The sequence below is a fragment of the Spea bombifrons genome, chromosome 10 (assembly GCF_027358695.1).
Source record: "Spea bombifrons isolate aSpeBom1 chromosome 10, aSpeBom1.2.pri, whole genome shotgun sequence".
Lineage (NCBI taxonomy): Eukaryota > Metazoa > Chordata > Amphibia > Anura > Pelobatidae > Spea > Spea bombifrons.
In genome coordinates this window covers 7717272-7740430 of record NC_071096.1, presented here as the reverse complement: position 1 = coordinate 7740430, position 23159 = coordinate 7717272, and the positions used below count along the sequence as shown (strand labels likewise).

General features: G+C 39.2%; 1 protein-coding gene across 1 annotated transcript; it reads left to right on the top strand.

Annotated features, from left to right (window-relative positions):
- Positions 1 to 1181: 1181 nt before the first annotated feature.
- On the top strand, positions 1182 to 21223 carry LOC128467819 (SITS-binding protein-like). The gene is made up of 10 exons (XM_053449545.1): positions 1182 to 1940; positions 10640 to 10811; positions 12367 to 12574; positions 13520 to 13670; positions 14060 to 14254; positions 14407 to 14675; positions 15801 to 15937; positions 17507 to 17628; positions 18261 to 18440; positions 20267 to 21223. The coding sequence occupies exons 1-10, from the start codon at positions 1476 to 1478 to the stop codon at positions 20441 to 20443; spliced, it is 2076 nt and encodes a 691-aa protein (XP_053305520.1). The 5' UTR covers positions 1182 to 1475; the 3' UTR covers positions 20444 to 21223.
- The last annotated feature ends 1936 nt before the right edge of the window (positions 21224 to 23159 follow it).

Genomic DNA, 23159 nt, shown 5'->3' with positions numbered 1-23159 from the left:
CCTGTCTTAGTCTATTACTATTACTATTAGTAACAATCTCTGACTTCGATTAGCATTTGCATAACGCTACATGGTTAAATCAGTGAGATTACTTTAAAGAACCTGGGGGACACATGAACAATGCATTATACAGGGTCAGCTCGGCCCTTCTTGCAGCGGAAGCTCGCTGGGGGTGGCCCAAAATGTGTGAAAATGGAAGGCTTTAAACCCTCCTAGGGAATTTACGAACATTCAGAAAAGTAATAGTTAATACTTCAATATTTCCAACTTATTCAGAATTGTCTGCTTCAGCTCACAGTTTGTTTGTCGATAAAAACAATATTCACAAAAAAAAAAACATTAAAAAAATCAAATTCCGCTAAATGAGGATCAATCCGGCAAAATAGATTAAAACAATAAAAAAGACACCAGGTTGTATTTTTTTTTTTTTAAAAAAGACATTGTGATCAATAGATTTATAGATACAGAATTTGTACAAATATAACCTTTATGACGTCTACGAAATTCTAAATTAGAATTGCAAAAATAAAACTATTGTACAAAAAAATCTAGTAGTGAGGAAGAAGAAGTCAGGTATATACTGGGATTTTTTTGGTTCTACCCAAACACGACAATTAACGTGAAATCTGTTAAAATATCCTGAAAAATGTCGAACCAACATAAAAACATAAAGTCATTTTTTTTGGTTGATACTAAAACCCTGTAAATATTCCTATTCTGTCAAAGTAAATAACAGATCACTTAAAATAATTAATAAGAATAATAAAAATAAACCTCCCAGAATTTACCAGAAAAAAAAAATCATCGATTTTGCTATTAAAGAAAAAAATATATATAATTTTTCCATAATTGTCCATATTTTTTCTAACGCTCAATCCCCCGAATAAGAAAATATTTAATTTGTTTCAGTCATTTCAGGAAAATGTATTCTCTAGGACCACCTGTGAACATGCAGCATTACAAGCATGAAAACAAGCAGTTGTCCGCTTTATGATATAGCGAGAAAAGGCGAAAAAGGATAGCCAAGCTCGTGATGATTGATTAAGATTTTATTTCTTGGGGGGGGTCACAAGAAGTCTAATGGATTAGGTTGAGTCCACATGCTGGAGACGTCACGACTCAAGCACCTGGGATATATCTGGCGGTGGGACGTCCCTGGCACTAAAAGGAATCAGCACAGTCGGAGCTATTTCAAGTTGCTTTCCTTCCGCCGAGAGGGCAGCGTTAGATAGAATAACTCCTTGTTACTTATAGCAACATGTGGTAGGTCGGAGATGGCTTTTCAAAGTTCACATATGAAACGGCTTTTTCCGACATAGCGTTAGATCATTTTTTATGAAGGAAAAGGTGTTTTTTCTCCTTTTTTCTCCTTTTTTCTCCTTTTTTCTCCTTTTTCTCCTTTTTTCTCCTTTTTCTCCTTTTTTCTCATTATCCTGAGTTCATCAATTTTATTTCCCAATACGTCGGGTTTTACGATGCCTCATACCCGGAACAGAAATCCAAATTTCATGCCGGAGGTAACCTGGGATTCGGGAGTTAAGGAGATGAACGAAACGTGGAAAGGGGCCGTTGGGTGCCTGGGAGTCGCGATTTTTTTCATTATGACCATCGGAATTATTTACTGGCAAGTCGTGGATCAACCGGCCAAAAACTGGATCCTGAAAGGGAGATTTAGTGGATTTGTATGGGAAAAGAATACTCATACCCTGATACTACAGACCCTGAACGAAAATAAAACCTTCGTTGAGATTAATATAGGAAATTTCCCCGCCGCGGAGCAACCTTTTATTAAGAATTCCTGCTGGATGAATAAAACAGAATTTTGCTACACGTGGGATTCCGTACAAACTCTCCAAATCACACTAAACCAAAGCTTCTCAGCGGGATCTGAGTGCTACAGTTTAACGTGGACTCCGATTCATTGCGACGTGAGGCTGAAAGTAAGTTTTTAATAAATTAAAGTGTTTTTTTTTTAATTTATTAATTTAAATACTTAGAGATTTTAAAAAAGTATAGGAGAGAAGTTTATTTGAAAGGAGAGGAAACGTTCGAAAAAGAAGCCATAGTCAAAACCCAGAGGGTCAAAGGCTTCAGATGTAATTTAAGGACGTTTTACTTTACTGAGAGGGGGTAGATAAATGGAACAGCTTCCCAGCAGAAGCGGTAGAGACTGATATAGTGAAGGAAGTTAAACATGTACGGGATAGGCATACGGCTCCTGAATCTAAGACGAGACCAACGACTGATTAACGTCTGAGTCTTTAGAGGAGACTAGACGGGGGCCGGATGGGGCCGATCTGTTTTTATGTTTAATACAGTACAATGACCCCACGAAATAATATAAGAAATAATATAAGAATTAAACCAGCTCTATCAGTAGCCCATTTTTTCTCCCCTTAGTAAATGTCCCCATCGCGTGTCTTTGTATTAAGTTGTGCTAGAGGGATTTCTAACTGATACCTGTTTGTCTGTCCAAAAATACTCTCAGAGGAACTCTGAAACCTGATCCGCACACTTAGGAGTATGTTACGGAAGGGGATCTCATTTGTAAAACATGCCATCGTTAAATTGTACCCAGATCATTCATTTCAGCCGTAAGAGGAAATTCAGCTAATTATACAAATCTGATAACTGACACAAAGATGCCGTAAAATGTAATTCCCTGCGATATAACACGGAAAAAGTCAAATCCAAATAGTGCTTATTTATTACAATGTATAACATGCTTCACCTCAATATTACAAACATATTTATCTGTGTATTATTATTATTATTTATATTATTATTTATATTATTATTTATATAGTGCCAACATATTCTGCAGAGCTGGTCCTAGTTTTGAGATTATAACTTATATATAATATCTATATATATAATATTTAAAGGTTTGGGGTCGCTGAGCTGCTTTCATGGAAAACAAGGACGTTTCTGGCTGTAACATAATTGCAAAAGGCTTTTCTAAGGACCAATTAGCCTTTAAATTTAAACTTGGATTAGCGAACACAAGGTGCCATTGGAACACAGGAGTGATGGGAGTGATAAAGGGCCATTGGAGCACAGGAGTGATGGGAGTGATAAAGGGCCATTGGAACACAGGAGTGATGGGAGTGATAAAGGGCCATTGGAACACAGGAGTGATGGGAGTGATAAAGGGTCATTGGAGCACAGGAGTGATGGGAGTGATAAAGGGCCATTGGAACACAGGAGTGATGGGAGTGATAAAGGGCCATTGGGACACAGGAGTGATGGGAGTGATAAAGGGCCATTGGAACACAGGAGTGATGGGAGTGATAAAGGGCCATTGGAACACAGGAGTGATGGGAGTGATAAAGCGCCATTGGAACACAGGAGTGATGGGAGTGATAAAGGGCCATTGGAGAACAGGAGTGATGGGAGTGATAAAGGGCCATTGGAACACAGGAGTGATGGGAGTGATAAAGGGCCATTGGAGCACAGGAGTGATGGGAGTGATAAAGGGCCATTGGAACACAGGAGTGATGGGAGTGATAAAGGGCCATTGGGACACAGGAGTGATGGGAGTGATAAAGGGCCATAGGAACACAGGAGTGATGGGAGTGATAAAGGGCCATTGGAACACAGGAGTGATGGGAGTGATAAAGGGCCATTGGAGAACAGGAGTGATGGGAGTGATAAAGGGCCACTGGAACACAGGAGTGATGGGAGTGATAAAGGGCCATTGGAGCACAGGAGTGATGGGAGTGATAAAGGGCCATTGGAACACAGGAGTGATGGGAGTGATAAAGGGCCATTGGGACACAGGAGTGATGGGAGTGATAAAGGGCCATCGGAACACAGGAGTGATGGGAGTGATAAAGGGCCATTGGAACACAGGAGTGATGGGAGTGATAAAGGGCCATTGGGACACAGGAGTGATGGGAGTGATAAAGGGCCATCGGAACACAGGAGTGATGGGAGTGATAAAGGGCCATTGGAACACAGGAGTGATGGGAGTGATAAAGAGCCATTGGAACACAGGAGTGATGGGAGTGATAAAGGGTCTCTGTACGCCTATGAAGAGATTCCATTATAAATAAGCCATTTCCAGCTACAATAGTCAGTTACAGCATTAACCCCGTCTGCTCTGGCTTTTCTTTCAAAACCAAGGAAAAGTGACCCTAAACATTTGCATGGTAATGTATATATATATATATATATTAACTTTAACTTGCCATAAAAATATAAACTTGTAAAGTTAATAAGAGTATATAAACTATGCTTAACCTCGTGTTATTTGTTTCTGCATTCTCCAAATAAAGATCTTACATATACTTACCATTTATAAAGAATGGAGTTTACGGCGCAAATACCACATTTTTAACCCCAGGCTTGGTTGAGGGTATCCATGGAACTGTCAAATTGTTCCTCAGAAGTTCAAACGTTTGAGAAAGGTTATGTGAACCCAGCTTGATCTCAGGTGTGGAGTTGATCCGGCAGATCAGGCTCTTGTGGGACAATCTGGTGAATAGAACTTGGGATATTTATCTAGAAGGTAATAAATTTAATTTAAAAAAAAGAGAGAAATTTCCCAGATTATATTTTTGTAAATTCAATAGTCTCACAATACACACAAAGCATATTATAAAAAATATGTATTCTACAGACTGTAATATAACAAAGTAACACAGAAAAATCAATAAAATGTGTTTTCTTGTCAATAAAATTTTAGTGTTTTTTGGTTTTTACAATTTGAGCATAGAATTTGATTGCAGATAAGTTCAATTTGGCCCTTCTGGTCTGCCGGTTGTGAATACTTAATATCTTAATCAGTCGTTGGTCTTATCTTAGGTTCAGGATAGCTTTATGCCTATCCCATGCATGTCTAAATTCCCTTACTCTATTAGCCTCTACCACCCCTGACGGGAGGTTGTTCCATTTATCTACCACCCTCTCAGTAAAGTAGATTTAAATCAGCAGTATCTGCTAAGTTTGCATCTTTTTTTTTATTGGCTTGATAACAAATACATTTTTCACTGTCACATGAATAATTTAAGCTGTTAATTGAAATGCATAGTATTGATAAAGAAGAGAACTTGCTTTGCAATTCATTTTGGATCCAGGCTGTTCGAGGGGGCTGATGTTTGTGATGGGGCTTTAGCGCAGTAGAAGCAATAATCTTACTGAACAATGTAACTTTTTTTCCGGATACTCGACATTTTTTATTTTCTGAAAAGCAAAAATCATTTTTTTTATAAATAATTTTAATACTAATATGCCAATCAGAGGTGATGTTACAAAAGATTATTGCAATGAAAAAAATAATTAACTCATATAATAACATATTTTGAAAAGTTACAAACCCATAAAAAATATGTAAATAGATATGTAAGAAAAAAATATGCATTTAGTTTTTAAATTATTAGTTTGACATATCATTAGCCAGGCAAGGAATTACTGGCGTAAATCACAATACAAATATTATATTGTTATAAAATATTGTACAGAATGTCACACATTATTATTATTATTATTATGTTTATTTTCACATCTATTTTTTTATTATTTTTTATAATGATTTATTTTAGATATTTTAGATCTCTTAAAATACGGCTGAATAATAGTAATGGATCATTAGGACCTGATTTACAATGATGACGTACCTAATTAAAGAGGCATATTCATTATTTATAAAAATAGCCATTTGTGTTTTAAATGGAACCCGCAGCAACAGATTATGAGGTCAGCTCTTAGGGTTTACACAGAGATAAGGCTGGGATCTCCGCTCAGAGGCACAGGTGGTTACCTCATTAACATTTGGGATCTTTATAATGATAGACGCATGGAGAGCCCAGCTTGTGTTCATGCGCAAGAGCTGCTTCTATGGGTTGTAAGGTCTTCTAGTCTTAACAATCTGCACTCCCGATTTATTTTACAGGCTTCTTTTAAGATTCCACGGACATATTCTCAGCCCCACCAACATATCTGGGAACGCAATGAGCAACCCTGAGATTCTTGAAAACCACAAATTGTCATTATTTAGAGATACACTTAATTGACTCACCTGCATTCAAGTAGGGATATTGGCCATAACATACTAGGAGCCAAAGCACCAATCAGTAGTCTTATATTAGATCACAGCATGGGGAGAGTCTGAAGGAGTCAGCTCCAGACTGTGCGACTCTGAGAATCTGCCCCCTCACTCCGAGACCCTGAAATTGGGGCAAAAATTCCTAAAAAACCCTAAGAGTTCCTAGGTATAACTTTTTTTTAGGTATTGTAGGTGTATCTATAGTTTGTTTATATTTAATAACCTAAGAGATGTTTTCTCCTATCACTAACGTAACACAATTAAAAATGGAACCAGGTGAGAACAAGCCCTGCAAGCTTACATTGGAATAGTATAGATGAGAACATATACGTTTGTCTAGCTTACATCTAATGTTTCTATAATAGTGCTCTTTAAAACGACTAGCCTAAATGTTGGACAAGCAGACTCAAGAAATTATAATTCTCTAAGCTAAACATCAATATATCAACTATAATCCACTAAACAGCATCACTAAATCAACGCCTGGCTTGATATGGAATAGTCAGTGATTTGGGCTTCATGAACTTTTAGAAGACCGGTTCGAGATGAATCTGTATGGTAACGGTTTTGTTAATGAGACTCTAGTCACGGCAACTTTCTTCTACTAATGTTTTTTTTTTATAATGTCTTAGAAGTCATGTGAAATGCTAAATCTCACTAATCCAAGCTTGTTATAAAGGATTAAGTGATTTATTGTCCTCAATATGTATGATGAGCTGTTAGGCATAATAGCCGCGGGTTTATAAACTGCGCGTGACTGTGGAACGTGCGTTTATGTAGAAATGTTTGTGCTTTTCTTGACTAATAAGGTGTTTTTTATGTAACATTTTTTGTATCTTTGTATAGAATTCATGGTTAATTCTTAGTTTAATAGAGATGCCTAAATTCTTACCAGAACAATGTAACAATGTGTGTAACAATCCGATACCTCTGGAACCCACGCTGGGATAACTATTTCACTATTGAAAGGTGACTGACAAAGGCCTCACTCAGCACTGCCATAAAGCAATCTCCATGACGTGCCTGAAAGAAGTGGGTGGAGCCAATATATCACATTTTAATATAAAATGGGGGCCTCCAAGTAATTTTAGAACATTTTTATAACATTTTTTGTTGATATCACACCATACCACTCTATACAACAATTATTTTGGTGGCCTAACTAAAACCTCTTTTTTGAACTCTTCCGTAAAGGAAACAAACACATTTCCAGGCCAAAGTGACTACAGGAAGCTCATTTTTTGGGCTACTGCCAAAACCAAAAGAACATGGGATGTTTCGTAAACCGAAACTGTTATTTCCAAGTTAGAAATATTTTTTGAATGGCTGCAATGCGGCTAATATCGGGATGAGGTACATTTTCCACGCTCGGTACGGGGACTGCTCGTCCGAATGACCGTAGATCGTTTTATGTTGTAGTCAGGCCAGGACTGGCCATTGTGACCAATGTGAGGTGGGCTGTTGCCTGATGGTACCTCCAATGGATTACATGGCAGATCCCGTCTGTTACTGTGGAGCCAATGGCTGGGTACACACACAGTCACATGGTCCAAAATGGTACCCATAGCATGTTGTACCCAGAAAAAGGCTACATCTATGTCATTTTAGTGGCCAGTGTGGCCCCAAGAACCCTAAACCCCAAGTTTGATCAATATGGTCAAAACATCAATCATAATCCATATTTCACCACGTTATTAATCTCACCATAAACAACCCTTCACTCTCTGGCATTGCTAGATATAAAAGATGCATATTATTATTTTTTTCATTTCATATAGCGATTGTATTCTGATTGATTACTAAGGAGTTAAATAATCCTTTCCTGACGGTTATGCTGTTTTAAAGCCTCTCAGCTGCTTCTTAATGAAACTATTTAAACAGTGTTTTGTTTTTTTCCCAAAAGAGGTAAAATCCTCTAGTATTAAAGTTTTAATAATCACTTTCTTTGTTATTCTTCAAAGGTAGTTATTTTTCCTACCACTAATTCTTTTTCTGCTAGGGAAAAATTCGTATAAACTATAATATGATTATGTAGTTCATGGGTAATTCCCAGGAAGGAAAGTTATCAAAGAAACAAACCATGTTATAGTTATGCGTGGCTGCATGCTGCGAGAGTATAAAAAAGTAATGTACGACCTACCGTATCCAGTCGGTGGCCACACACGGATCATTTAGTAGCCAATGGCCCCAAAGTGCTGCTTTTGAGTCCCATTCTGGCCCTGATCTAAAGGTCTAAAGGTCCCAACCTACCACTCAACTTCACTTCCATTAACATTGTTCAAGAAAAAGCTGACATTCTCTGCCCATTCAAAAAAAGCCTAAAAAGCCTTACATTTTTGGAGTAGTTTTGTGTCCCTGGTAGTTATGGATATAATTGACCTAAGAAGGCGACCTATACAGTGCCCTCCACCTTGGATCATAACTTATTTTTTGTGCTCCAGAAAGTACCTACGGGTCTACTACTGTCCCCTACAGCTTCTCACTGTAGGCTCTTATATAGTTTAATTAATTGTGGAAAAACTATGTAAACACATCATGTGTGTATAGGTGGGTGATGCAGAACTCGCTAGCAGCTCTCTGTCGGAATTCCCAGGTGATATCTCCTGACTCCTGGAAGGAAAATGCTGCCACCCAATTTAGACTTCATTCTTTGGCCAGAAGGTCACTGCTCTTGCCAAGGGAATGATAGACGGGGTAAACAAATTATTTGGTGAGGCTGTTAGCACATGTAAATTAGAAGAATGATACGTGCAGACGGGGCTGGGATAAGTGTAAGCTGATTTCATAATCTTGCTTCTATTTGAAGAACCATGCTTGAATGCAAAAAATGCAGGATTATGAAGTATTTAAGAGCATGAAGCTAGTTTGTTCACTAATTACTTTTTCCGTGTTTGGTCCTCTGGCATTAAAGCCTCTTCATCGTTAAGCTCAAGGAGGTTCTGAGCCTCCCGGGAGGTCCAGAGCCTCCCATAAGGTCCAACCTGGCCATGCTCCTGTAGGAAGTGTTGGAAGTGGAAATGTTGATGAGCACACGGACTCTCTTTTGCACCCTTAAGTCACACTTTTAATTCTGCACCAGCTCTGTCCTGTTGGCTGGCAAGTCAAGAGGAATTTTTAACTTTAAAAGGATAGTTGCTACCTGAGCTGAACCTGTTGAATAGGACTGATGCTTGACCCATTGTTGGGAGACCTCTTGAGAATGTTCTATGATTTACAGAGTAAACTCATCTTCGCTCATCATCTGAAAACAGAGTGGCTCTTTAAGAACCTTTAACCATGGAAAGTCAACTTGGAAAAAAATTCAATTGTGCAAGTTCCTTGTGTGTTCAGTTACACCCTAGAAGTCCCAGGATAGCGAAGACCAATAAAGACTAATCAACAGCGCAGTCATCTGCTGGGAATTTATCCAAACGCTGATATTTATTTAAAAAACAGCACATCTAATTTAATTTATATGCTAAACATCAGCCTTCCAACCGATACAACGGTTTGCTATAATCTCCAGCTAAGGCATGTCATGTTTTTGGTACCACATCTTGGGTTTCTAGTATTTGCACAATCCAGAATCGGAGTACAGTGACCGGATCGGCCTTAAATTTCAGATACTTCGAGCGCGATCGCAGATATCCGGGCTTGGCATTGGTCCCTACAGCTCCAAAGGAATTACTCAATATGTGTGTTAAACGTGTAGAAGGTCACAGAGAACCTTATCCATTCTAGACTCATTCCAACAGGGCCGTCCTGACCTTTTGTTCCGTGAGACCAAATTTTGATGTCATGCACTACTTGTTATGTCCTGGTAACCCGTTGTACAGCACTGCGGATTATGAAGGTGCTATACACATCAATAACAACTTTAGCAACAATTAAATGTGGAACTCACAATGTGATGACCCACATAGCTCATATAGTACCGTAGTATTGCATTGTCGAAGATCAGTCTGTTAATACAATATTTTATATAAGTAGATTTAATTTCTACAAAAAAAAAATGTAAAACCTTCATTTAATTAGGATAAAAAGAATGAAATAAAACTAAAGGTAAATGGAGGAACGCTTCATATGATATTAGACATTTGTTATTATACCAGTTTAGTATTCGATATTGTGTATTGTTTGGTTCTGTAATAACGTATAAGTATAGACGGGCACTCAGCTAAAGCAAAAAATACACAATTATTATATTATATTATATTATAACTGTAACACTCTCAAGATGACTCCAATAAGACAGAAAAATTAGCAAAAATGTATATAAATGGAGGTGCACAAACCTATTAAATTATACAAAAATTATTTTATTCAGAAATCGTATATTATATTAACACAAAAGAAACATACTTGCAGAAAAAATAAAATAAAGAACAAGTAAAACAGTCCAAAGAAAGTCTGGAAAAAAAAAGGAGAAAGCAAAAAACACAAAAAGAGCCAAAAAAAGCAAGTGACGAGAGAGTTGTTCCGTGGAGACCCACCCAACGTTTCGGCTGGACTCCTTTCTCAAGTCTTCCTCCCTTTATATTAATTATTGTTTAGTTCCGTGCCTTTTACGTGGCCATACATATCCAGTCATGTCCACTGGCTCTTGTTTTTCAGGATTGCTTTTCAATGTCGAATGTTTCATGGTATGGAGGAGCAACGCTCAGTGCGCAGCGCTGGCCGATCAACAATGTGAACATGGCTCTCCAGCCTTTCATAATCAGCAACCTCAAATCCAGTCCTTCTGGCTATGGATCGGTTCTGGAGAGATATTTTTTGGGATCAACTGGTAAGAACAACGTATGTTGTTTTTTTCTTTTTTGTTGACCACACATGTATTGATCATGCATCTATCTAGAAAGGTAACATAATTCCTCATTGTGCAAAAAAATAAATAATTAAATTTTTGGCATTTTAGGTAACTATATGTATTGACTATTAATGAAAGCTTGGAGGGGTTGAAAGGGTCGACACACGAAATGATAGAGAAAATAAATGTCAATGATTAAAACCTTCACTAGGATTCGCAGCGGAACCACCTGGGGGAATTCTGGAAGGATAAGCAATGTGTGTTGTCAGGCAGGACAAGGTCAGTGGTAGGCAGCGAAGAACATTCTAATTTGAACACTCTGGTGCCAGAAACCAAGAGACCAGACAAATAAACATGGAGAAAACTCATGGTGTCAACAAAAGGGATTGGCAGAAAGGGGAGCCAAGGTGCCAGACTGTTAATAAGACAGGAGATTCATTGTGACAAAGACCTCGATCGAGAAGGAAACCCAACAGAAGATCATTCCCACCATACATGGGATTCCAGAAGATACTAGAAATATGATTCCCATCCACTGGAGGTTCACAGAAAAGTTCTTCTTTCAGAGAGTAGGTTTGAGTTTATCAACTGAAAGGAGAACAGTTTCTTGGAAAATTCAACTCAGATTATTTATTTATATCAATTCATATTGATTATTATGACCATTGGCTTTCTGATACTATCTATACATGGTATGCCCAACAAGTGTCATGTCCTCTATATAGATATCCTAAATGTAGTTAGGCACATTGCGGTTTGGCTACCTGCCATGACACGGTATCAAATGCCTGCCGTCTGTATGTCTTCCGGATGCCTCTTTTCGAAGGGCTATTTCAGTTTGCCCTACAAAATTGTCTAGATTATCTGCTGCATCTGCCCAGGGTCCTTTCCTACACTGCTTTTCAAAGTGATCTAAACGATAATTTAAGGTTAGTAGAAGACAGAATGTTGGCTAATCCTCATAAGCTTGTAGGGTGCCAGAAAAGATAAGGCTGTGCTTGAGATATTGGAGCCCCTGTGTAAAAAAAAGATGTAAGAAGAATGCATCTAATCCGTTCTAAACACATTCATTATAAACAACACATGGAAATGCTATTTATCCTGGCATTCTTAAACAAATAATTACTTATTTTACTGATTCATGTTTTTTTAAAAACTGGCAAATGCATTAATCATCCAACTTGGGGAAAACTGCACAGTGCGTCGCAGGTAGAGCCAGATAAATACATTCAATTTAAATGCAAATGAATCTTAGATTAGCTCAAGAAAGAGCAGTAAATCTATTCTCGGGTGGGTGTTGAAATATATATATTGTTTGCCCACAGCCACAAGGCTCATAAAGCCCAAAAAGTGTTTCTGGGGTTGTTTCTACAATTGTAAGGATTTTTTTTTGTTTTTTATTTTTAGTAATTTAACTTGGGATAAAGGGAGGAGGCACAGGGTGGGCTCCATGCCTCCAAAACATTTAAGTCAACTTGGAAGCAAACCAAGGATCCCCAGCCTTGTAATTGTCTACGTATTTTGTTTCCAACAGGGGTAGCTGTACTGATCAACCCAGATATTCCAGTGTTAATTTCAATCGAAGAGAATAAATCATTTTGTGTGGAGACCCCCACAAGCACAGACATGTCTCCGCTGAAATACACGGTGTGCGTCGGCGAGACCATCCCATCTGTCCATCAAGAAATGGCAAGTCTGCTCTATGAGAGACAAAGGAGGCTTCCAAACGTTGAGATGCTTTGGTAACACGCTACGTTTTTAACTACTCTGTGGTGTACAATCTTGTAGTAAAATGTTTAAGGAGATGTGCCTTGTATGGTATATTATTGTTACAATTTCATTATCTGCTGAAGTTGGAGGTTCCATATTATGAGCACTGGTAAATCTGGGTAAGACCCAGGGGCGTAACTAGAAACCTCAGGGCCCCGGTGCGAGAATCTGTTAAGGGCCCCCCCACCCCCAACCCATCTATCCCTTTCTCACGATCTACCCTCTCCCTCCCTACCCCCCTTCTCACGATCTACCCTCTCCCTCCCTACCCCCCTTCTCACGATCTACCCACTCCCTCCCTACCCCCCCTTCTTACGATCTACCCACTCCCTCCCTACCCCCCCTTTGTAGGTCACTTACCGTCAACTCCTGTGTTGGGAGCGTGAGGCGTTTGTCTCGGGTGCTGAGCGCCGGCACTCTGGGCAGCGCTGAGGCAGGCTGCGGCGGCGGCGGCAGCAGCGGCGACAGCGGCAGTGGTGGCAGCGGCGACAGCGGCGACAGCGGCGACGGCGGCAGCGGCGGGGAGCGGAGGCATCCTGGATTTCTGTCAGTCAGGGGGGCCCAAGAGTTGCCGAGCGGTCGTTTTCAGCAACCGCTCGGCACCCTTTGGGCCCCCCTGACTGGCAGAACTCCAGGGCCCGGTCGACCCCTGCGACCCCGGTAGTTCCGCCACTGGTAAGACCCGTTGGGTCAAATTGGATGAGACGCTCATTAAACCAAGTGAACTCTCCAATGCCAAAAATCCCACAAAACCACCCAAGGGTGAAAGAAAGGAGAGGCATAACGCTCTATCCATTCTAGGACTAGATTTCATGTAAAGGACAATGAGCTTGAAATATTCTGACACAATTCTCTCTAAGGTTCTGATACTGTTTCACATTTGGTGAGGACTTCATGGAGTTTGCTTTTGTACGCAGGATGCCAGTTTGGAAACATTATGGGTTATCTGATTCTGCCGCCAAACTTGAAAGAGAATTGAGATCGTTCCATAATAAGCTCAGAAGGCTTGGATTGGGGGAATGCCTGATTGCTATTAATGAACATTCCACAATGTTACTTTCTAATAAGGTAAGGTTTTTATGGACTGTAAATTAAAAAAAAAATGATCTTTACCGTACAATATGAAAAAAGTACTTTACATAAAGTATGTGCACGCTGATTTTAATTGTCTTTAAGGGTCTATGGCCCATGAAAGGTCACTTAAAGCCAGAAAATTGCATATTTTTAATAGTTCAGATATTTTCTTTTATTTTAATATACATGTCACAAAGGCAGCTATTTTGAAATAGTTTGCAACGGAATCACGCACCTACCCCATTAACCTTCTTGTGGGGGTTTATGTGGGGTTTGATGGGCCAAGGTAATGCAGAGCCCCCACAACATAACTGTCGATATCCCAAATATAGAAGATCAATGACTTCTATCCAATCGATGGATGCTGATCTTTTTTTTTGTAGGACCACAAACCCATAGTGAACCAAGGACTAAGACAGCAAAGACACAGACGGGAGCCGCATTTCCTTAAAAACCTACATCTTATAATAACCACGTCTCCATACGCGAGCATCAGCTCGGAGCAGTTTCAGATGTACCTGCGAGAGGAACATGAAAACTTCTGGATCAGTCTCCATTCCAAGTCAGATGGCTCAACGGTACTGTCTATGTTAGTCTAGAACAGACGATGGCATTACAGCAAATTATTTATTGAAACGATGGAAAGTGTATTCAATTTATAGTCCAATACATAATAACAACAAGCTTCGGTATTGACTATGGCCTGTCTGTCCCAATTTACCCCTTGCAGGCACCAGTCCTGACTAAATGGAATGGCCACTTCTCGGTGAGATTGAATATAAGTAGCGAAGCTGCCGTTTACTGGTATTTGAACTCCGTGAGCACTTTGAAGAATAAGCTGGGGGCTGAATACGTAACATTTGAAGGAGTGGAAGGCAATGTGTTTATGGAACAGTCAATGCAGCCTCGCCGGGGCTTGGAGAGAGACGGTTACACGGGGTTTTTGGCATCGATGGCGACAAAGCTTGGAAATTCAACCATTATCACTGCAAGTACAAGGTGAGCACCTGACCAATGGACTGAAGGCCGGTGAACAAAACTATCCAGGCCTAATGCAATCCAAATAATTGGTCCTTTGCACTGAAAATGGTCAGATAAGTCACCTTATATTAGTTTAACTAAGAAAATACTACATAACAATTATCAGGAACATTTTATTCCGGGCGACTGTTCTACATTTGGAATGTTGACCAAGAACTTCTTCATAACAATGGTCCAAAGCAGATTCACCTGGGTTAACAGCTATCAAATACCCTTGCTGTTAGAATGTAGATGCCTAGACAAGGACATCATGTCTCATGTATGGTCTGGTGATCTCTCTACTGATTGGCTGCAACCCAATGGAAGCATTTTCCATGTATGCACACAGGGGATCTTGTTAGACCCCCCATGGCGTATGCAGAGCTAAAGCCGTAGAATCCCTCCATGCATTTGCAAAGGGAACACCACAAAAAATGACGAGGACCTCTCAGCTATCGTATGCATCAAAGTTCTCATGCTGGCTGGAGTATCCCATTGAGTATCTTTCTCAATATGTAGTCAGTTATTTGAACTACATATTTTGCTGTGTTTGTGTCTTTTTTGCTGAAATCCATGGCTCGCCCCTCAAATTAAAGTTCCATATTGTGTTGATATCTTTACATGGGGCTGAAATGAAGCCGCTGTCCGTGGTACTGATAGCCACTGCGTTGCAATGAAAAAAAAAAGTAAAAATATATTTATCTATTTAGAAGGATTTTCCAGAAACGCATAACGAACTCAGAAACAAGAATGTGTATGTGGAGATTGCGGGACTGTACATATAGACTAACTATATGATCCTTCCCAATTCCTTCTTCTGGGTTTGTTAACCAAGTATTGGGGTTTATTCACTAAAGAGGTAGTAGGTACAAGTTCCATTTCATTTTATAAAGAGAAGGAAAGTGATATGTTACGAGTAGTATAAGTTAGAATTCTGAGCTGCAAAATCAATTCAGATCAATACGTTTCTAGTTAGCGTTTCTGAAAAGAATAATTGGACGCGATGTCAATGGACCATTTGTCTTTGGTGGTAACATAAACAAATTGCCTAACAATTGCATAAAATTAACCAAATGGCTGATCGCGCTCTCTTCATCTTCACAGGTCAAACTATCTGCCAATATTTATGCAAATGAACCCATTACAATCGGACTGGAGCCACCATGGACTTAAAGGAATCATTCCTTCCGTTCTTCATTACAGCTTGCTTGGATACAATTTTTTCATTCCAGATGCAGTAGGTAATCTAAATCACCTTTATCATGCTTACTTAGTTAAGCCATGGATGCCTGATGTGTGAGTACCGAGGTGCGTAAGTAACTGAGGTACTCAGTGGGGTCATGAGGGTGAGCGGCAGTGAAGAAAGGGAGGGAGTGCTTAAAGAGTGGAAGAGTGTATCTGTATTCATGTATGATCTTGCAGTGCATGTATGTGTTGGTGTATGGTGTTGGAAACAGGTTACTCTACGGTGGTATCTGCATGTGTTAATGTATGGTATCAGCATGTATGTTAACACAGGTGTATATATGTGGGAGTGTGTATGGTGTTGCAGTGTACGCGTTATGGTATAGCATTAGCGTGAGTATTTATCAGCATATGGTTCGAGTGCATGTATGTTAGCGTATAGTGTTAGAATGAGTGCCTGCATTAGTATGTGATGGTGTTAGCGTTAATGGGTGGGTGTTAGCATGATTCTCTATGTTACTGTAGAGTGTGTGTTAGTGTATAGTGTTAGCATGAGTGTGTGTCAGCATGTGGTGTTAGAGTGTGTGTCTGTTAGAGTCTGGTGCTAGAATGAGCGTGTGTGTGAGTATTTGGTGTCTGCATGTGTGTGCATCAGGAATGAGCTTAGGTTTAGTGGTGCGAGGAAAGCAAGGGAGATTGTGTGTGTGTGTGTAAGCGAGGGTGTTTTAAAACATGACTGCCTAATTTGTTAATGAAAGACAATCATCATGAAGCTCAATGTGTTTTAGAGGCTTTTCATATGTCTGCCCTAATCTCCATCTCACATAAAAAGCCAATGCATGATAGTATTAGACAGACATCTGAGCTTAGCAGATACCACCCTAAATGTATATATTGTTCAGTTTTATACGCGGTCAATGAAAAAATTCATGCAGTTGTTATTAGAGACATCTGAAGTCCCAAAAAGCATATGTAACTTCACGTCTGGCCCAGTTAGGTATCAACTTCAACCAAAGGCTTTGTGAGCTTGCGATGGAATCGAGTTTTGGGCTATCTGGGGGCATTTTGTAGACTTTAAGACATGAGGATCCCTTAAAATGTCACCAGAAAGAAATAATGTTTTAAATGTCTTTTATTTATTGAATTCTGCTGCGGAGCTGAAGCCAATTCATGGGTTAAAGGGCAATAATATATTTTCCAACTTCTAGCTTTTAGTTTTATTAAACTAGTAATCTCATAAGGAACAGTAAAGCCTCAAAGCATCCTCTGCCATGAATTAATTTGCTAATAGCTCAAAAGACATTTTTAAAAGCTTTGACTTGTCGTTTTTCAACTAATAGCCAGAGACGCATTGAACAATTCTATGTGTATCGGTGCGATGCAGTATTATAATAAAAAAAAGTCTAAAACATATAAAACAGCTAGCTCTTTTTATTAATTATAAAAAATTGTACGTAATCTAAATATATAAATATATATATTATAAAATATATAAATAGGATGGTATCTGCAAAGCAAAACCTGATAAATCTCATAAATCTGATGTCACGTGTACATAGTTTTTGTAAAAATAAGCATTCAGGCAATTTAATTTTTAACCCTTTATCTTTTTTTTTATTTACAAGGAGGTACGTTTGCAGGTGAATTTATAACACATGAAGAACTGTTTATCCGTTGGTTGCAAATTGTGACTTTCCTTCCAGTGATGTCCTTCTACACTCCGCCGTGGGTTTGTTGTGATGATTGGGTGGGTAACACATTCTTACATAGTCCTTTTAACCCCTTAATGACAATGGGCGGTCCCTAAAACCATTGAAAACAATGCATTTTGAGCCCGTACATGTACAGGCTTTGTAATTAAGGGGTTAACATAGTAGCATGGCCAGAGATTTTTGATTTAAAGCTTTTAGACATAACTCAGAACTTCTGGACCCCAAAACAGGGGTCCGTTTAGACATAACTCAGAACTTCTGGACCCCAAAACAGGGGTCCGTTTAGACATAACTCAGAACTTCTCGACCCCAAAACAGGGGTCCGTTTAGACATAACTCAGAACTTCTGGACCCCAAAACAGGGGTCTGTTTAGACATAACTCAGAACTTCTGGACCCCAAAACAGGGGTCCGGGTTTTCACTCTGAATGTCTTTGTCAAGCTTTGTTGTGATGAATTCACAAAACTTCAGACCGTTGGAGTAAAAGAATTGAACATTCTAAGCTGATAACCTAACAGATCAATCCTTATATTCGTAGCAAAACTCAAACTGTACCTCATTCACCTTTTCTGTCCTAATTATTGAAGTCTTTCCTGGAAATAGCTCAGTAATGTACTACGAACATCACCTTCAATCTTTATAATGTCTTTTCTTTCCTTTGGAACAGGTTTTGAATCTCACCAGACTCTATATACAGAAACATCGAGACTTTGTTGTACCCTTGCTGATAAAGTACGCCGACGAATGGCTTCACCTTGGAATCCCTATCTACAGACCAGTTTGGTGGATCAGTCCAAATGATCCCCTGGCATTTACTATAGAGGATGAATTCCTTATAGGAGATGAGGTAAGAATACAAAGTATCTTTTAGGCGTATGGACATGCGTACTGGAAAAATGCTGATTTGTGATCTTTTAAGCCTGTATTTCATTTAAATTTTATTTATAGAAAAACAAAATAGCCATTAGATGGAGCGGTTTTTTTTTCTTCTTCCTATTCTCTTTTAATTTCTTCGTCATGACGATATTAGAATATATGATGTAATACAAACAAAGCTATGACATGGGAGCCCAATCAATGTCACACTTAACGGAATTTCCCGCATTCGGTGGTTTTCCCTCGAATGTCTTGTTGAAGAAAAGAAGAGAAAAAAGTGTTTTTCTAGCACTGTTAAAGATCTAGAATTTTTCTTTGTGGTCCGGCGTGTTCTAGAGGTTGTAAATATGCCAATGAAGTACCATGGTTCGAATCATCTGTGTTTTAAGGACGGATCTATCTTTTAGCGTTATGGATCGTGTTACTCTACGGCTGCTTTGATGTAGATGTTATTGAAAAGTTCTGATCTCTCTCCAGATTCTACAGATTTACAGCAATAAATCAGAGGAAACAGATATATTTAAAAAAAAAAAAAAGAAAAAGGTGAAAGGGTGTATTTTGAAGTTGAAGCCAATTAGCGTCTGTATCTTTCAGAAAATATAACTGCTGCCAACATCTGTATTTTTAAAAAGGGTTTGCAGATCACACTATGATCGTAAACCATGATTAATGTAACCTGCATATATATCTCTTTTCTGCCTTTATCTATCTATCCATTCTCTATCTATCTATCTATCTATCTATCTATCTATCTATCTATCTATCTATCTATCTATCCATTATCTATCTCTATCTATCTATCTATCTATCTATCTATCTATCTATCTATCTGTCTGTCTGTCTATCTATCTATCTATCTATCTATCTATCTATCTATCTATCTATCCATTATCTATCTCTATCTATCTATCTATCTATCTATCTATCTATCTATCTATCTATCTATCTATCTATCTATCGTATCTGCTTCGCTTTTAACTGGAGTTTATTCACTAAGGCAGGGGAGTTTCAGTTTCATCACATTATCTTATGAAGGGACAACCCCAGAGAGTTTCTGCACCAAGAATAGTTCAGAAGGCACTGTATAAAACATATTTAGATCAGCCCAGCTGTTCTTGCAGATACATTTACCAGAGATGTCCCTTTATAACGCATAATTAACTCTCCTGTGAACTCTCTTTTCCACTCTTTAGTGAACTGCTTTAGTGAATAAACCCCTTTATGGGTTTCCCTTACCAGGAAACACTCATATGTAGCCATCAACATCACAGCCCATCACGGTGATATCATATCCATACCTGGGAACTTCTTAGCTTCGGCTGCCCGGAGCCTTCCCTTGCAGGACGCGGCCAGGACTGCCCACTGACGTCGGTGGGCGGTCCCACTGATGTCAATGGGCTGTCCTGCTGATGTCAGTGGGCATTCCCGCTGACATCATGGGAAACACCCCCATTTAAAGGGGAATTGGGCAGGATTCGGGTGTTGACCCGGAGAACCGGAGAGTTCCCAGGTATGATCATTGATAAAAAGGTATCATGATGAAATAATTTTGGTACTAAATCAATCACTTTTCTTTCAATAGCACACCATGTTCTAGTTTTCCAGGACACACCGTGATGTCTTTTTCACGTTTCAACTTAAAAACTAACATTCTTTTGTTACAAAATATATATTTTTAATATTAAAGTTAATATTTTCTCTTTTAATGCATTTCTATGGGGAAGGAGAATATACTTATATATTATATTACCAAATACTGGTAAATATAATCATCGGTTGTCCTTGCCTTCTTCCCAGATGCTGATAGCTCCCATCACAGATCAGGGTGAAGTTCAGAGAGACATTTTTCTTCCGGGAACCAATTACCAATGGATGGACATGAAGACATCTCAAGTGTTTGATGGGGGAACCACATTAAGAAACTATAACTGTGGCCTACTGGAAGTTCCAGTTTTTCTCAAGAAAACCTCATAAAGTCAGGACTATTATACATACGTCTAATATATATCCCTTCTGAGAAGACAAATACTATAGAGGTGTCTCTTATTTAGAGATGACTGCACTTTTCTTAGCACTCCAAGGATCATATGTGTTTTTGTTACATTATTACATCGCCGTTCACGCCTTTGGACATTTGCTACTGTGTTGTCATTGTGCCTTGAGACCACTTTGCCCCAATAGCCCTGGAAGAAGAATATGCGGGTTCCCTGGTATCTTCTCTTACTTAATTATGGCACACTATGATGTCAGATGATCAACTCGTACATCGTACGCTATACGTGTATCACGAGAAGTCTTAGTGAAATACCTACCTCCTGTATCAACAAAGCGATCAGAAACCACTTGTCTTACCATTTTTTTTACCATTTATGCTCGAAACTCAAAAAAGTTCCAAACTATTCCATGATGAACCAAGGTTGATGATATTAAACCCTCCTAAAGAGGAGAGGCACGTAAACGGGCACCTTACAGTTCATTGGACTCTGCACTTTAACAAATTTAGAGCCGCACTCTTTCTAGACATGACCATATAGACATACGTGTATTTTATTTTGCATGCGTGCAAAGGAATTAAGGAAACCCACTCGCCTGCTGGAAATGAACGTTCCATAGAATTATAGAATACAGCAAATACTGTGTACCTCCAACACGATCGATGTGTATACATCACTGTAGAGAAAAAATTGCAAAATAGATACATTTTATTAAAAAGTGTCCAAACGGGAAGAAGGACTAGTGAGTTATTCAGTAAATAGGGGCGCTGACCATTTTCAGGTGAGGAGTGAGTCAGTTGGAATGGAGTATGGGTGTCTGTTTGAGATACACAACTCAGCAACTATCATGAGATTTGTCAGAGGAAGAATATTGGAAACATTGGCCCCCATTGGGGCTAGACTGGGGATTAAATTGAGCCTGGCACTTTAAGGCCACTGGCATGTACCCAGCAGGCGGTCACATAATCTATATTTTTGCTGTGTGTAGCCCCGTGTATCCAGCGGACGACCACACGCTATGAAACGGGATCTGACGTACGAGCAACAAGAAACATGGGAGGCAATGGCCCACCAAGTATTTGCTCGGTTAGCCTAATGGCCAGTCCCGGCCTAAGATCTTCCCAAGGGTCATCTGTAGCTGTGCTAAAGACATGAATATTTAGTATTTATATTTCAGAATACTCCCACAAGAAGGACATTTCTGCTCCCCTAATGAGGAAGGCAAGTTTCATGCACTCCTGGATGGGTCGTCGATGCGCCCTTGTTGGAATTTTGGTAGGCCGGCCACCCCTGGAAAGGTTTATCACCGTTCCGAGCTTTCTCTATTTGTAGACAATGGCTCTCACCGGGTTCCCCGAAGCCCCTAAGGGGGCAATTACTCTTTCAAGTAGGGGCAGATAGGGTAGGGTAGCTTTTTCCCCTCTATACATAAAATCATTTAAAAACTACATGTTGGTTTAATTTTTGTTATTAAACCTAGTTTTATAGTCTTAAGCGTGACTAATGTGTAAAAATAGACGAAATCTGGAAGGGGGTTTTCACAGCGTTGAGTAATATCGATATGAATGGGACAGTGTGCACCTCGAATGCTCGTTATCGTGATAACGAAGACAACAAACCATTAAGCTCTGCACACAATACCGGTGTTTACTCAATACCACGTTCCACATACCCTTCAGGCTCTAAATGTCAGCGGGATAATTACCCGTAAGATATCCCGGGATCACCATGATCTTGCTTCCATCTTTGCCTAGCTGTGAAACATCTGTTCCAGGCATGTGTTGGCAAAATCTGTATTTGATCGATGATGCTGTCAGCGGCGAGTTTTAGCGCAGTGTGCAGGTTCTTGGGGGTCATCGGGGTGAATATTTTCCGCAGTTCCAAAGCACAAACTTTTAAAGCGATTTTATCATCAATGCAACTCGTAAGTGCATATTAATAATGAATTCAACATGTCTGCCACAGTTATTCCCCTTTGAAGAATAATTGGATATTTCAAATGAAATTTTTTTTTCGACCTCCAATATTATTTATAGTTTTTTTTTGTTTTTTTTTTGGTTTTTGGAAGAAGATAATAAGAATGTATTTTATTTTTAGATTATTACAATGTTATCGTTCCAACATTGCTGTATCAATGAATAAGCGTTATGCTAGCAAGTAATATGGGCCAGATCAAACAACTTATGGGTTATAATATCTATTTAGATGCCGCACTTGGATTTTGGGGCGCACACGACGTAGATCTAATGCCAGCCCCGGCAAAGGGTGCCGAGTGAAGGGGGATGGCGAAGACTGAGCCGGTAATGAAGGGGAGAGATTTGGGGAGAGCGGAAAGGGTTAACCATTTTTTTTATTTTGTTTAAGAGACTGCTATTGAAAACACAAGAATTGTATTAAACCCTTAATGACAAAGCCCGTACATGTACGGGCTGGAAATGCATTGTTTTCAATGGGTTTAGGGACCGCTCATTGTTCTTAAGGGGTTAAAAATAACTTAGAAATAGCTGAATCATTTAGAACACGCATAGAACACATGGACATGTCTACGTGCTACAATTAGTTAAGAGTTTTTTTTCCAAGTAAGTGTATCGACTTAACCCAGTACTTTTTATGTTCAGCTGATTTTTTTTTAAAAGAATAATAAAACTTTTTGGCTTCTTGTTCTCTTTTTTTTTTTCTCCATCTATAATGCACAT

Excerpts from the sequence above, each read along its gene's own strand:
- LOC128467819 (XM_053449545.1), top strand. The coding sequence starts at position 1,476 with ATGCCTCATACCCGGAACAGAAATCCAAATTTCATGCCGGAGGTAACC. Across the intron at positions 1,941-10,639 it reads ATTGCGACGTGAGGCTGAAA|GATTGCTTTTCAATGTCGAA; the intron begins GTAAGTTTTTAA and ends CTTGTTTTTCAG. Across the intron at positions 10,812-12,366 it reads ATATTTTTTGGGATCAACTG|GGGTAGCTGTACTGATCAAC; the intron begins GTAAGAACAACG and ends TGTTTCCAACAG.